This window comes from Lissotriton helveticus, chromosome 1_1 (assembly GCF_964261635.1).
Source record: "Lissotriton helveticus chromosome 1_1, aLisHel1.1, whole genome shotgun sequence".
Taxonomy (NCBI): Eukaryota; Metazoa; Chordata; class Amphibia; order Caudata; family Salamandridae; genus Lissotriton; species Lissotriton helveticus.
The window spans coordinates 153,594,189-153,608,034 of NC_136057.1; the positions used below are offsets into that span (position 1 = coordinate 153,594,189).

The 13,846-nt window shown below is 44.7% G+C and overlaps 1 protein-coding gene across 1 annotated transcript in view; it reads left to right on the forward strand.

Moving 5' to 3' along the window:
• Window positions 1–13,571, forward strand: part of AIP (AHR interacting HSP90 co-chaperone) — an 81,858-nt gene extending 68,287 nt beyond the window's left edge. Inside the window, exon 6 of the mRNA XM_078659288.1 lies at window positions 11,504–13,571. Coding sequence (XP_078515414.1) covers window positions 11,504–11,706 — 203 coding nt within the window. The 3' untranslated portion in view covers window positions 11,707–13,571. The remainder of the gene's footprint in view (window positions 1–11,503) is intronic.
• The last annotated feature ends 275 nt before the right edge of the window (window positions 13,572–13,846 follow it).

Consider the following 13,846-nt stretch of genomic DNA (forward strand, 5'->3'; position numbering starts at 1 on the left):
AGCATCGAGTCGACAGGCCACAGTTCGTCAAAGGCCTCGAGCCGAAGTCCAAGGGCGGTTCCAAGGACCACGTCGAGTCGAGGCAGAAGACCGCGCCTCCAACGCAACAGGCGCCTAAGTCGACACAAGGCCAAAAACATATTGGCGAAAAGACAAAGTCGGTCGGACCAATGACGACACCAGCCCCAAAGAAGGTCAGTCAGTGTACTAATACTATGCCACCGATAAAATTCGGACTGCCCCCAACTGCACGGCCTAAAGAGCTCGATCCGAAACAGCGATCGAAACGTCCAAGAAGGTGTCGATGGGGAAAGGGAGTCATTCTCTGGAAGAAGACATTGTGTACTAAGAGCCCTCCTATGATGACCAGTCGAAGCTGCATATCGACTCCGACTCTGGCAGACTTACTATTTATCAGAGGAAGATCAGGTCAGAAAATCCTCTTGAAACATAAAATTCCACTCAAAAAGAAAAGGGATTCTTCCACATCACCTGTCCTTTTTGTTGAGTCTGTAAGGTACCATGGCCAGGACACCTCTGCATACTCACCCACACGCACTGATGAGGATATGGGGTATGACTACAATGAAGAATTTAATTACCCTGTGGACACGGATCAGGATGACCAGACTCAAGCCTGGGCAGACCCTGTCGACCCGGGGGAGTCAGACTATTCCGGACACTCCTTCTTATCCTGTCAAGACTTTGCCAACAGAGGATACAGCTGCGTTTAACTCATTAATAGAAAGGGCTGCACACAATCATGATGTGGAAATGCATGCTGACCCAATTGAACAAGACTTCCTATTTGACACTTTCTCCTCTTCAGAGAAATCAGTCAAAACATTGCCAATGTTGAAAGGTGTCCTTAAACACGCAGGAGACATTTTCAAGGAAACCACAAGAGCAAGGGTCGTTAACCCCAGAATCGAAAAGAAATACAGACCGGCACCTGTGGACCCTACATATATTAAGGGACAGCGGCCATTGGACTCTTTGGTGGTATCAAATGCTCGTAAGCCTGCCAACTCACAAACCACTGGGATTGGGAAATTGAAAGGAAACCACAAGAGCAAGGGTCGTTAACCCCAGAATCGAAATGAAATACAGACCGGCACCTGTGGACCCTACATATATTAAGGGACAGCTGCCATTGGACTCTTTGGTGGTATCAAATGCTCGTAAGCGTGCCAACTCACAAACCACTGGGAATGCTCCTCCTCCAGACAAGGAGTCTAAGATATTAGAAGCTTCTGGAAAAAGGGTGGCTACTCAAGCAGCTAATATATGGAGAATTTCTAATACACAAGCCCTATTAGCCAGATATGATAGGGCACATTATGACACACTAGAGCAACTGCTACAACATTTGCCTGATGCCTATAAGGAGGGAGCAGAAACACTGATACAAGAGGGAAAACTCATATCTAACGCATCCATTAAATGTGCGCTAGACGCAGCAGACACCGCAGCCAGGGCCATCAATACAAGTGTCCTGCTCAGGAGACAGGCTTGGTTACGCATCTCTGGGTTCAAACCTGAGATTCAAACCACATTATTAAATCAGCCTGTGAACCCTGATTATTTATTTGGTCCTGATGTGGACACAATATTAGAGAAGATTAAAAAGGACACAGACAGCCAAGTCTATGGGTGCCTTGCAGTCACAACAATTCAGAGGAGGCTCCTTTCGTCGCTCCGGTAACAGAGGAGCTGCACGAGGCCAGGCATCCCAGCAGACTCCATACAATAAAGGGAACGCGCAGACCACCTATAGAGGTGGATACCGTGGCAACAGCAACAAAGGCAGAGGACGAGGGAATAACAACACCAGATCCTCCGCCAATACTAAACAGTGACGCCTTGTCACTGCCCCCAGACCATGTAACACCGGTCGGGGGACGATTACAACAGTTCCTGCCAGTCTGGGAAAGCATTACCACAGACAGGTGGGTGAGACAACTTATCCAGTTCGGCTATTGTCTAGAGCTAATCTCCACTCCACCCAACATACCCCCAAGACACCGTCCTATGTCCGCAGAGCACATACACTTTGCATGCTGCAAAAAGGGGCCATAGAACTCGACCCTGTACAGAAACAGGGTACAGGGGTTTACTCCCTGTACTTTTTAATCCCCAAAAAGGACGGGTCTCTCAGGCCAATACTAGACCTCAGGCCCCTAAACCAATACATCTTGTCAGAACATTTTCACATGCTCACTTTACAGCAGGTTCTACCATTGCTTAGTCAGGGAGATTTCCTCGCAACACTAGACCTGAAAGACGCATATTTCCACATACCGATACATCCAGCACACAGGAAATATCTCCGGTTTACCATACAGAATCAGCACTACCAGTTCAAGGTCCTGCCTTTCGGGGTGACAACAGCCCCCAGGATGTTAACCAAGTGCCTAGCGACAGTAGCTGCGCACCTACGGAGGAACCATATTCACGTCTACCCCTATCTGGATGACTGGCTTATCCAAGCGAAGTCAGCCCAGCAATGTGCCAGCCACATGTCCCGCACTATTCACCTCCTACACAGCCTCGGATTCTCATTAAACTACCCAAAGTCTCATCTTCAACCCGCCCACGTACAACAGTACCTGGGAGTAACAATAGACACTCTGGCAGCAAAGGCGCAGCCAAACTCAGCAAGAATCAACAGCATTCAATTGCTGATTCAGAAATTCAGACCCCCAACACTCGCTCACAGCAAGGGTGTTTATGCAGTTGATAGGCATGATGGCCTCCTGCATCTTCATAGTCCCTCACGCGAGACTACACATGCGTCCGCTTCAGGAGTGCTTAGCACGGCAGTGGAACCAGGCTCAAGGACAATTGAAAGACCTTGTGTTGGTGACCGGTCGCGCATACAACTCTCTGCATTGGTGGAACCCACAAAACCTTTGCAGGGGACGACCGTTCCAAGAGCCTGTACCACAAATAGTGCTGACAACGGACTCATCTCTCCTGGGATGGGGAGCGCATGTCCTCCATTACACAGTGCAGGGACGATGGACGACACAGCAAAAGAGAATGCACATCAACCTGCTGGAATTGATGGCAATCTTTATGGCAATGAAGGCGTTCAAAGTACATTTGTGCAACAAAGTCGTGTTGATCCGCACAGACAACATGACTGCCATGTACTACATACAGAAGCAGGGAGGGACACACTCTCCACAGTTGTCACATCTAGCGCAAAGCATGTGGAAGTGGGCCATTTAGAGGAACTTATTCCTCATGGCGGAACACCTCCCAGGCAGGGACAACCAGATGGCGGATCTGCTCAGCAGACACAGCCACCAGATGCACGAGTGGGAGAAACATCCCTCAGTGCTACAACCGTACTTCCAGCAGTGGGGTCACCCAGAGATAGACCTGTTCGCCACAAGGGAAAACGCAAAATGCCAAAGCTTCGCCGCCAGGTTTCCACACCCGCAGTCTCAGGGCAATGCGATATGGATGAACTGGTCAGGCATATTTGCGTACGCTTTTCCACCAGCCCTGCTCATACCACTAGTGGCACGCAAACTACGACAACACTCAATGACCCTCATCCTAGTTGCTCCAACGTGGGCGAGGCAACCGTGGTACACCACGTTCCTCGAACTTTCCGTGGTGCCTCATCAAAGGTTGCAATTAACACCCAGTCTTTTAACGCAGAGCCATGGAGACATTCAGCACCCAGATCCGCAACAGTTGATCCTTGCGATCTGGCTCCTGAAGTCATAGAGTTTGGTTACCTGAACTTGCCTCCTGACTGCATGAATATTATCAAGGAGGCATGAAGACCTACAACCAGAGCATGCTATGCGGCAAAGTGGAAACGATTTGTCATCTATTGTAACAATAATGACGTAAATCCGCTAGATGCATCAACTCAAAACATCATATGTTATCTGTTACATTTACACAGATGCAATTTAGCCTACAGTTCCATACTTATAAATTTAGCTGCGGTGGCAGCTTATCTTCAAAACAGGCAGCACCTTTCACTCTTCAGATTACCTGCTATTAAAGCTTTCATGGAGGGACTCAAACGAGTGATTCCTCCAAGACACCCACCTTCACCTGTCTGGAACCTAAACGTGGTTCTAACCAGACTGATGGGACCACCCTTTGAACCTCTATACTCGTGTGAAATACAATTCCTAACGTGGAAAGTGGCTTTTTTAGTGGCGATTACATCCCTTAGAAGAGTTAGTGAGCTGCAAGCCCTAACTATTCAGGAGCCATTCATCCAAATTCAGGCAAATAGGGTAGTGCTACGTACAAACCCTACATTTATGCCAAAGGTGGTATCCCAGTTTCACATCAATCAAACAATAGAACTGCCAGTGTTCTTCCCAAATCCAGATTCAGTGGCAGAAAGAGCTCTACATACACTAGACGTCAAAAGAGCTCTCCTGTACTATATAGACAGGACAAAACATTTCAGGAAAACTAAGCAACTGTTTGTTGCCTTTTCACCACAGCATAAAGGCAACCCCATTTCCAAATCAGGTGCAGCCAGATGGATGGTTAAGTGCATACAGATTTGTTATCAGAAAGCTAACCGCACGTTAACAGTTCCCCCAACAGCGCATTCAACACGCAAGTTAGGGGCATCCATGGCTTTCCTAGGAAACATTCCTCTAGAAGAAATATGTACAGCAGCCACTTGGTCTACCATACATACATTTACCAAACACTACTGTGTAGATGTACATTCCAAGCAGCAAGCTGCTGTAGGACAGGCTGTTCTCAAGACTCTTTTTCAGACTGCTGCAGCTGGCACGGGCAACCACCGCTAAGGGGGAGACTGCTATCCATTCTATGCACAGATATGAATTCAGCAGCCCACATGCCTCGAACGGAATATGCTACTTACCAGTATGCATCTGTTCTTGGCATGTAGGGCTGCTGACATTCATATCGCCCGCCCTCCTCCCCGGTGCCTGTCGCAGCTGTAGCACTCAGAATTAATCTCTAGCATGGACATCACTTACTGTATCATACTCCATCTCTGCCACAATAGCGAAAAACAATCTGAGGATGGAGGGGATGCCCATGCGCACTGTAGTCCAGGGGAGGAGCCACCTATCTCGTGATACTTCGAAGACTCTTCCAGGACAACAATGTGCAATCATTCGGACCCAACACTAGGCGGCGATCTATGCACAGATATGAATGTCAGCAGCCCTACATGCCAAGAACAGATGCATACTGGTAAGTAGCATATTCCTACCTGATTTTGCTGACCTTGGTGCCCAAAGTTATGTAAAGATCAGTGTTATTTTTATAAATTGGTGTGGATCTCCTTTTTAGTTGTGTGTCTCATTTATTGACTACTGTCTGTATTTGCAGATGTTTTGCACTCCTCTCTGATAAGCCTAAGGCTGCTCGACCACACTACCCCCTAGAAGAGCACCGTGGGATTGCTAGAGCAAACCCCTGACCACTCATAAAGTATACCTGGACTCTTTGCACAGTATCTCTTTTTGTTGTACTATATAAAGAGCCAACGTCCTACAATAACCACAAGTTGGTAGCCATTACACAAGACATGGTAGCAATTCCTGCACTGACTCAAAGCAAAGACAGCATATCCACACAGGTGACACACTACACTTGTGGGTAAGTGCTTCCGCACCCCGAATAGGAGTGGTCATAGTGTCCCAAATAATGACATACATTATGTCACATGCAAGTATTGTTGTATTCTCTGTAGGTTTACATCATCAGATTGCACGCTATCTTAAAAATAAAAAATAAAATAAAAAACACCCCATCTTCCTAAAGCCTTGTATGAATAATTAACCTTGACTATAGTTTATCTCTCACAGTCAAATGACTCCTTACTTTTCATCCTCTACGTGTGTCCTATTTCTAAGCTAAATGTCAGTCTCTCTTCTTCTCAATTTATTATATGTCTGCAAATAGCCCACGCCTCATTTCATTGACCAAGACCTATCTGTTCACCCCCACCAACCATTTCCATATACTCACATAGTCCCAACTAATAAACATTTTTCACTGGTATTACTTTAATCTACCACAAAGAAACTGGACTAAATGCGTGGAATGTTTTTCGTGCAAGCACAAAAGTAAAGTAAAGTCCACATTTGTAAAGCGCACAATCACCCGTAAGGGTCTCTAGGCGCTGGGGGCCGTCGGGAAGATTAAGCGAGCTATTGCCCAGAGTCACATGGTGCTGGGCTAACCTGCCACCGGAGCCGGGGATCGAACCGTGGTCCCCAGATTACGGAGTCAGTCGCTCTGGCCGCGGCGCCAACCCCTCTTCCACAATACAAAAACCAGTAATCACAGTATTAACTACTAACCTTGAGTTCCAGATCAGCGTGCTACCTGCCACTAATGGTTCCTGTTACATTTACCGGATCTGATCATTCTCGGATTTAGATCAGAAAACAAAAAGGAATGCTAATGGATGAAAAACAGTTGGGAGCAAAACATTTGCATAGATATTGGCCCTAGCGTAAATCATCAACTGGAAAATGCAACATCTAGGTGCCACATGTCACGTCTGAGGCTCTCTGCAGGAATTTCCATTCTCAGGCTTCTAGGGGTTGCTTGTGTGTAAGTCCAGGGATACCACAATCAAAAAATATGTTGTTCAATTATTATTATTTTTTTTTTAATCATGATCAGCTGATGGTGTTAAAGGTGTCGCCTGTTAGCTATGAAATCAGGTACTTTAGAAAAAGCAGGGTTCTGTGTAGTGCCGCCTGATGTCACCGTCTTATATTATGGGGATACATGTATAGCCTTCTCCAGATCATTGATTGAGTAAATGGGACGCAGAACGAGGGGCAAGAAGAGCTTGAGCTACATTATGTATAGGTCTGACCAGCATGTGCAGGTAACCTCAGACTGTCCATCTTTGAGGGTGGACAGCTGTGAATATGCTACTTCACCCTCGTGTTCTGATACTTAAAATACATTTCTGGTTCTCTGTTACGATGTTCTCCTGATAGCCATAAATAGTAGAATATGTGCACGCGTGTGCGGGATCCACAGAACACCATTTACATTTTTTTACAATGTATACATGCCAATAATAGGCAACGTTTTCTGTACATTCTCCTTTAACATTACAATACATTTGGCTGAAAACACCACCGTGCTAGACCCTCTTCAGAACCTCAAAATACAGGGAAATGTAGTGTCTAATAAGCTTGGCACACTCTGTGCTAATTAGACACGGTACCTTTAACCCCTTCGACGCTCATGACGAGCTCAGCTCGTCATGGAGTTTCCATTGACTTCAATGGAAATTACATGGCAGAACATCAGGGAGCTTAGCATCCAAGTGGTTAATGAACATCATAAGCTGTCACCCTTCCCATCATACAGTGCCGGTTTGTTTTTCCAGCTTACCAGAAAGGCTAGATGTTAATGTTCAGTGAAAATGTGAGGTACTGGAGAGTTGCAGTGTCAGTGTTACATCTTCTCCAAAAATGCAACACTCTACTGAGGAGCCCTGCCCACTGCCATCAGTGGAGGATCGCTCACAACTGCCCAGATGCCATCAGAGGCATCAACAGCATTGTCTCCTAACCTTCCATGAGTTCCACAAAAGCATACAGAGCAGAGGCATAACCATCACTGGTTGACTGAAGATGAGCCTGCTAAAATGAAAAAGGTTTGTTACGCTAGACTCTCTAGTGAGAGAAGTTATGACAGGTCCCGCATATCCAAATTCCTCACTCCTCAGAAGGACATAACATAAAGGGATTCTCGGGAAGGCACCTGGACCCCCACCTCCTACAGTATTCTAGTTGATGAAAACAGTTGGCTACATGCTGGGGAAAAATTACCAATTGCCAGAATCTCATCCTCCGGAATCCTTGGTTGTGCCACCTCCAGGAAGTGCCCCAGGGCTTCCACATTTACTTCCTCAGCACCTTCAAAAAAAGAGCAAGAGCATGGATGCTGTTGGTATGTACAGTTTTAGCCACAGCCTTGAGGGTTGGAAGCTTCCCCACGCTGTTAAGACTGCTACAATGCAGTAGACAGCTATGAAACTCCGGTCTGGTTTATTAAGTGGGATCAAGAGCGGAATCAGGATGGCTTCATGTGTTCCCAAAACCCATCTTTGATTGCTTCAGACCATAAGTGCATCCAAGGACTCTTTGGAACGCATGCTGGTCAAGAACTCCATTACCTGAAGACAGAAGTGTATAAACAGTCTACTTGGAGAAAAGGAAAGGTTTCCCAAGATACAGTGTGAGTGGCAAACTGCATGCCCATATACCCTTTAGGAAAAAGTTACAACACCCGCAGGAACAGTTTTTTCAGAGGCAATAGGCTCTCGCAACATGCTCAATGGTAAGGCCAAACCATAACCTATGTGGTACCTCTGTCCAGCATCTGGGTGGACGGGAGCATTTCCAACCAATGTCCCTCATGGCAAAATTAATTTAAAGAGTTGCGTGGTAAATTCAGAATTGACTCTGAAGGTGAAATTCATCTTGGTAAAGGAGCTATTGAACAAACCCCAGGTTGCTGAAGAACAAGAAAATGTGCTCTGCCTTAGTTCTTGGTTCAGAAAAAAAAACCTGTTACTAGAATTTTGGTCGATGCTCGGCTTAAAATTTGCCAACAAATGGGTCAAGAGGGAGAAATTCCACATGCTGGTTCTTTATTAAATAGTTCCTGTTGGTTGGCATTAATAGTCCTGTAGGATGCCTTTTTTCACATTCCCATCTGCAAGACATATCCAATATTAATCTGCTTTTCAGCAGGACATGCTTATGATTAACCCTGGGCGTACGCATACTAGCGTAGATTGTACTAATTCACACACCAACACAAACACTGTGCTTAATCACATAGCGTAGCAGCTAAATCAACAACATCCACAGATGTTTTGATAAAGCAATTTTACATGCTAAAAAATCATATAACTAATTCACATAAGTGAACTTTTTGAATGGAAATATGAAATGATGATTTTGGGGACCCCCCCCTAACCTAGGAGGAGGACCAAGCATATGCCTTGAACACAAAGAGCATAAACAAAAAGCACATCTTGATGAACGATTCGGTGGTGGTCTCATCCTCTTAGGACCACCCCAAGCACAGTTATTGGCAAAAAAACAATCCCAACCAAAGGCCTGGCAAAGCATTATGGGACAAGATTAGCAGTGGGCAGTGAATATTATAGTATCCAATATTAAAATAATTATACAAAGAGCTGCAGTTCAACTAGTCGTTACTAGATGTCCCTCACGAGTCAAATGCATTGAAATTATTCTTACATCAAGCTGCAGTTCCATAAGTCATTACTAGATGTCCCTCACTAGTCAAATACAAAAGCATTGAAACCCTTTCATCAAGCATTTGCATTTGACTCGTGAGGGAGATCTAGTAACGACTAGTGGAACTGCAGCTTGATGTTAGAATAATTTCAATGCATTTGCATTTGACTCGTGAGGGACATCTATTAACGACTAGTTGAACTGCAGCTCTTTGTAGAATTATTTTGATATTGGATACCATAATATTCACTGCCCACTGCTAATCTCGTCCCATAATGCTTTGCAGGGCCTTTGGTTGGGATTGTTTTTTTGCCAATAACTGTGCTTGGGGTGATCCTAAGAGGATGGGACCACCATGGAATCGTTCAAGATGTGCTTTTTGTTTTCAAGGCCTCTGCTTGGTTCTCCCCCTAGGTTAGGGAGGAGCACAAAATCATCACCTCTCTCACTGCTTGCTAATTAAATGCTATTTAACATATACAGATAAAGATACTTGCTATATGCTGTTTAGCATATACAGATAAGATACTTATTTCATCATAACTGGCATTGTGCAAGATGCCATTTGCAATTATTGCCCAGTGCAGACAAGTACACAGTACCATCGGCTACGCACTACGCAAAGTTCAAAGTATACTACGTGCAGCTACGTGCAGTGCTACTTCGCCGACTCTGCCAAGGGTTACTTATAATTAAGATTGAGTCTTCCTTTTCAGCCTGAAGTCTGCTCCCAGTGTATTTTTCAAATATATGGTGGCGGTAGCAGCAGTGCTGCAGAAGAAGGTACTATTCGTCTACCCATACATAAAGGATTGGCTGGTAAAATCCAGCTAGGCATCTAAACTCCAAAGAGACATGGAGACTATCCTGGCTCTTCTCTGCAACTTGGGTCTACAGATCAACTCCTTAAATCTACACCCAGTGCAAAGATACAATGGTTCAGCTACGCACTACGCAAAGTTCAAAGTATACTAAGTGCAGCTACGTGCAGTGCTACTTCGCCAACTCTGCCCAGGGTTACTTATAATTAAGATTGAGTCTTCCTTTTCAGCCTGAAGTCTGCTCCCAGTGTATTTTTCAAATATATGGTGGCGGTAGCAGCAGTGCTGCAGAAGAAGGGACTATTCGTCTACCCATACATAAAGGATTGGCTGGTAAAATCCAGCTCGGCATCAAAACTCCAAAGAGACATGGAGACTATCCTGGCTCTTCTCTGCAACTTGGGTCTACAGATCAACTCCTCAAATCTACACCCAGTGCAAAGATACAATGTTTGTTGACCACAATAGACAACCTGCCAGCAAAAATGTTTCTTTCAGAGGAACAACAGTCTCCTCTTTCTCTGAAATCAACAATAGCCCCATCAGTCACACAAATATTGTCCTTTCTGGGGAGCGTGGCTTCAAGCATTTTTCCAGTTCCTAGTCCAAGACCTTGTATGTGGCCACTTCAAGAATTCTTGTAAGCTTAATGGGGCAAAAAGACATATTCCCGGAAAGAGACATTAACACTGACCAACTCGGCTAAACATTATTTCGATGGTTGCGAAGAGAGTTAACATTCTGTGGGGTGTCCTGTTCCAGAAACTTTCCTCTCCAGTCTCAGTTGTCACAGACGTGTTGCTTGTAGGCCAGGCATGTTTCATTTGTAAAAAATTGTATTTAAAAAAAAAAAAAGTTTTACGCCTTGGATCCTGCATTTATGTGGAGTTATTCTACTGTTTGTAGATCTCATGGAGAATGCTCATGGTCAAGAGCTAGAGTTAAAGATTAGTATCTTTCTTATTGTGTTGGAGGCCAGTGCATGAGGAGAGGAGTCTGTGGCTTTATATATGCTAAGGTAACAACACTTAATATCACTATGATTTCCAACAGCCCACTAATCTTGATGGGAATTATAAAAAGAAAAGTCTCCAAGTGTTGCCTACCTATTGATACAAAAAGGTTGTATTTTACCCTTCGCATTCATAGAAAGCTCTTGCTGACTGCGACCTGGTTTTTAGTTTTCTAAAAACACACTTGAATGCTTCCGTGCCCATCCTTTCATTTTTGTACTCCAGCATTGTTTCCCCTTGTTTCTTCTTGTACTTGCTGTATCCCGTCAGTTCTTTTAATACATTTCTATCTCTGTTGATAATACATTTCTATCTCTGTTGGTTCTTCACTTGATTCTTTTATCCTTTCCACACCATGATTTTATTTCGCTTATTATTTTTCTTGCCTCCTCCACAGACAATGTGAAAGCGTACTTCAAGCGGGGTAAAGCTCATGCGGCGGTCTGGAACTTGAATGAGGCACAGGCGGACTTTGCAAAGGTGGTAGCACTGGACCCGTCCCTGGCAAATATTGTCACCAAAGAGCTGAAGAAGCTGGAGGTCCGACTGCGAGAGAAGGAGCATGAGGACAAGGACCGCTACAAGGGGATCTTCCAGTGAGCAGTGGAATCTGGAAAAAGACATATCACGAATAACACCCAAGGACCCAACAGTGTGGAGATGAGACTAGCCTGCATTCTAGCATTTGCCCATTAGTTCCACAACATTTCTCTTGTGACCAACAAGAAAATGTGGTGGCAAGGTGGGGAAAGCTCAATTATCTGGCAAAAGTATAAAAGGCATGACTTGAAACCTGTGTCAGGCTTGCTGTTGTCACCTGTCTCTTCAGGCAACATACTTCCTGTTGGCACTTCAGTTTTTTTGAGTTACTTCCTAGGCCATGTTCAGTTTTTACATAGAGGCAAAAGGAGTAAATATCAAATGCCTTCCAGGATGAAGTTAGACATGGGATGAGTTCTGGAGTTCTTGCTAGATGTAATTTCAGAAAGGCTTGATCAAGTGTCACCTAGAGCTCTGTGTGATTGTGGACAGCTATTCTGACTGGCTAAGTTATGGTTTGGTCTCTGCTCCACTATTCAAATACCCTTCCCTAATCCAGGAAAGGCACAGAAATATGGTGGTGATCTTCATTGAAGTGGCAGATTCGTATTAAATCTCAATTACTTTACAGTTATTTTAATATTATTCAGCTTATTGGATAGATTTTCTTAAGTCTACAAGTGACATTGCAGTCCATAGATTTAGGAACTCATTTTGAAGTGTGTGTAGCTTTGTAAAACCGATGTGCTTTAAGTGGGTGTGATGTGTGGCCTTGTCTATTAATTGACATTCCTGTTTTGCTCTTTAATAAGACAGAAGATGGCTCCATGGTGTTTTTGAGAGGCCCCCTTAATGGTGAACGATAAATGTTCCACACCGGTGAGGAGACACACACAACATTCTGCTGTAGTGTTGTTTTTCAGGCTGCGTCTTCATTTTTCAGCTTTTTGATGCCTGCATAGCAGAGTTATTTTTAGTACATTTATAGATAACTTTGTCATCTGACTGTTCTTCAAGCTTTCACCCCGAATTTAAAGAGTGACCTATGTTTTTGGCTTCAGCAGTCATAGTGTTCTGTCCCCTGAGAAGGACATCCCCTTTTCTTTCACTTTCCTTGTTGCCCCAGCTGTGTTTTACGTGTGGTCGTTTAGTTGTTGCCTTCGTGTTTCACTTCTCATTCTCTTCCTTGTATGAATGTTAGTGGTAGAAGCCTGTCTACTCTTCAGAGAAGCTGCTGCAGTGTCAGTAGGGTGTTCAGATAGCTTTGGATACCGGTTCGGTTTCCTCCAGGGTATCCTCCTCCTACATAGAAGCAGCCAAAGAATGTGTATTTGGCGAGCTACGGCCACTGTAGCAGCCTGCATGGCTCCTGTAGGACCAGGTGACACTTGCTGGCTTCCTTTTAGGATTAAGTGAGCAGCAGTAGTCTTCCTTCCTGTCTGCCATCAGCTGTTGCTGGTAGCAGGAGTTGGTATTAGTCCTTTGCCTGAAGCTCATGGAATAGCATTGATTTTATTTTCACATAGTTAAGCTTCCACGTGGAGTATGTCTCGTTATCAGACGCCGTGTGCTGCCGCCCCTTCGAGTGCAGAGCGGTGATACCCCTGGTTCAGGCATCTGAGTGATGCAAGTGACAGTGGGAAGTAAGCCGGTAGAGGAGATAAGGTGACACTCCTTAGGCCAGAAGGCATCGCCTAACTGTACCCAGGTTTGTGCAACACTAAAGTCTAGCCTATACATATAAGGGTGCCCCACCCTCGGTAGGCCTTCCAGCCCACTGCTGTCTATGTGCCAGCTGCTTAAAGCTTATGTGTGGTGACCTCTAAAGACATTTTTTTCTATATCTATGCCTTTGTTTTTTATATATGCGTTTTAAAATGTATCTTGCTTTGCTTAATATATAAAATATATTTATGTGTACACTGTATAAGGTTGATGTTTTTCGTATGCTTTCCGGGAAGGGGGTGGTTGTGGGGGCGGTGGGGACAGATTTTCACTCCAAGGTAACCCTTTGCCCATAGCTTTCTAGGATTTCCCCTGAGCTTCGAAGAAGTCACAGGTTGTCTGGTTTAGTCAACCTGAATTATTTCCATTCCCAGATGCCTTTATGAATTTATCATTGAGCGATGAGTACTGTTGATGTGTCCAATATTTCCTCTCCAGACCATCTCGTAACATCTCGGACGGTTAGGGGTATTCG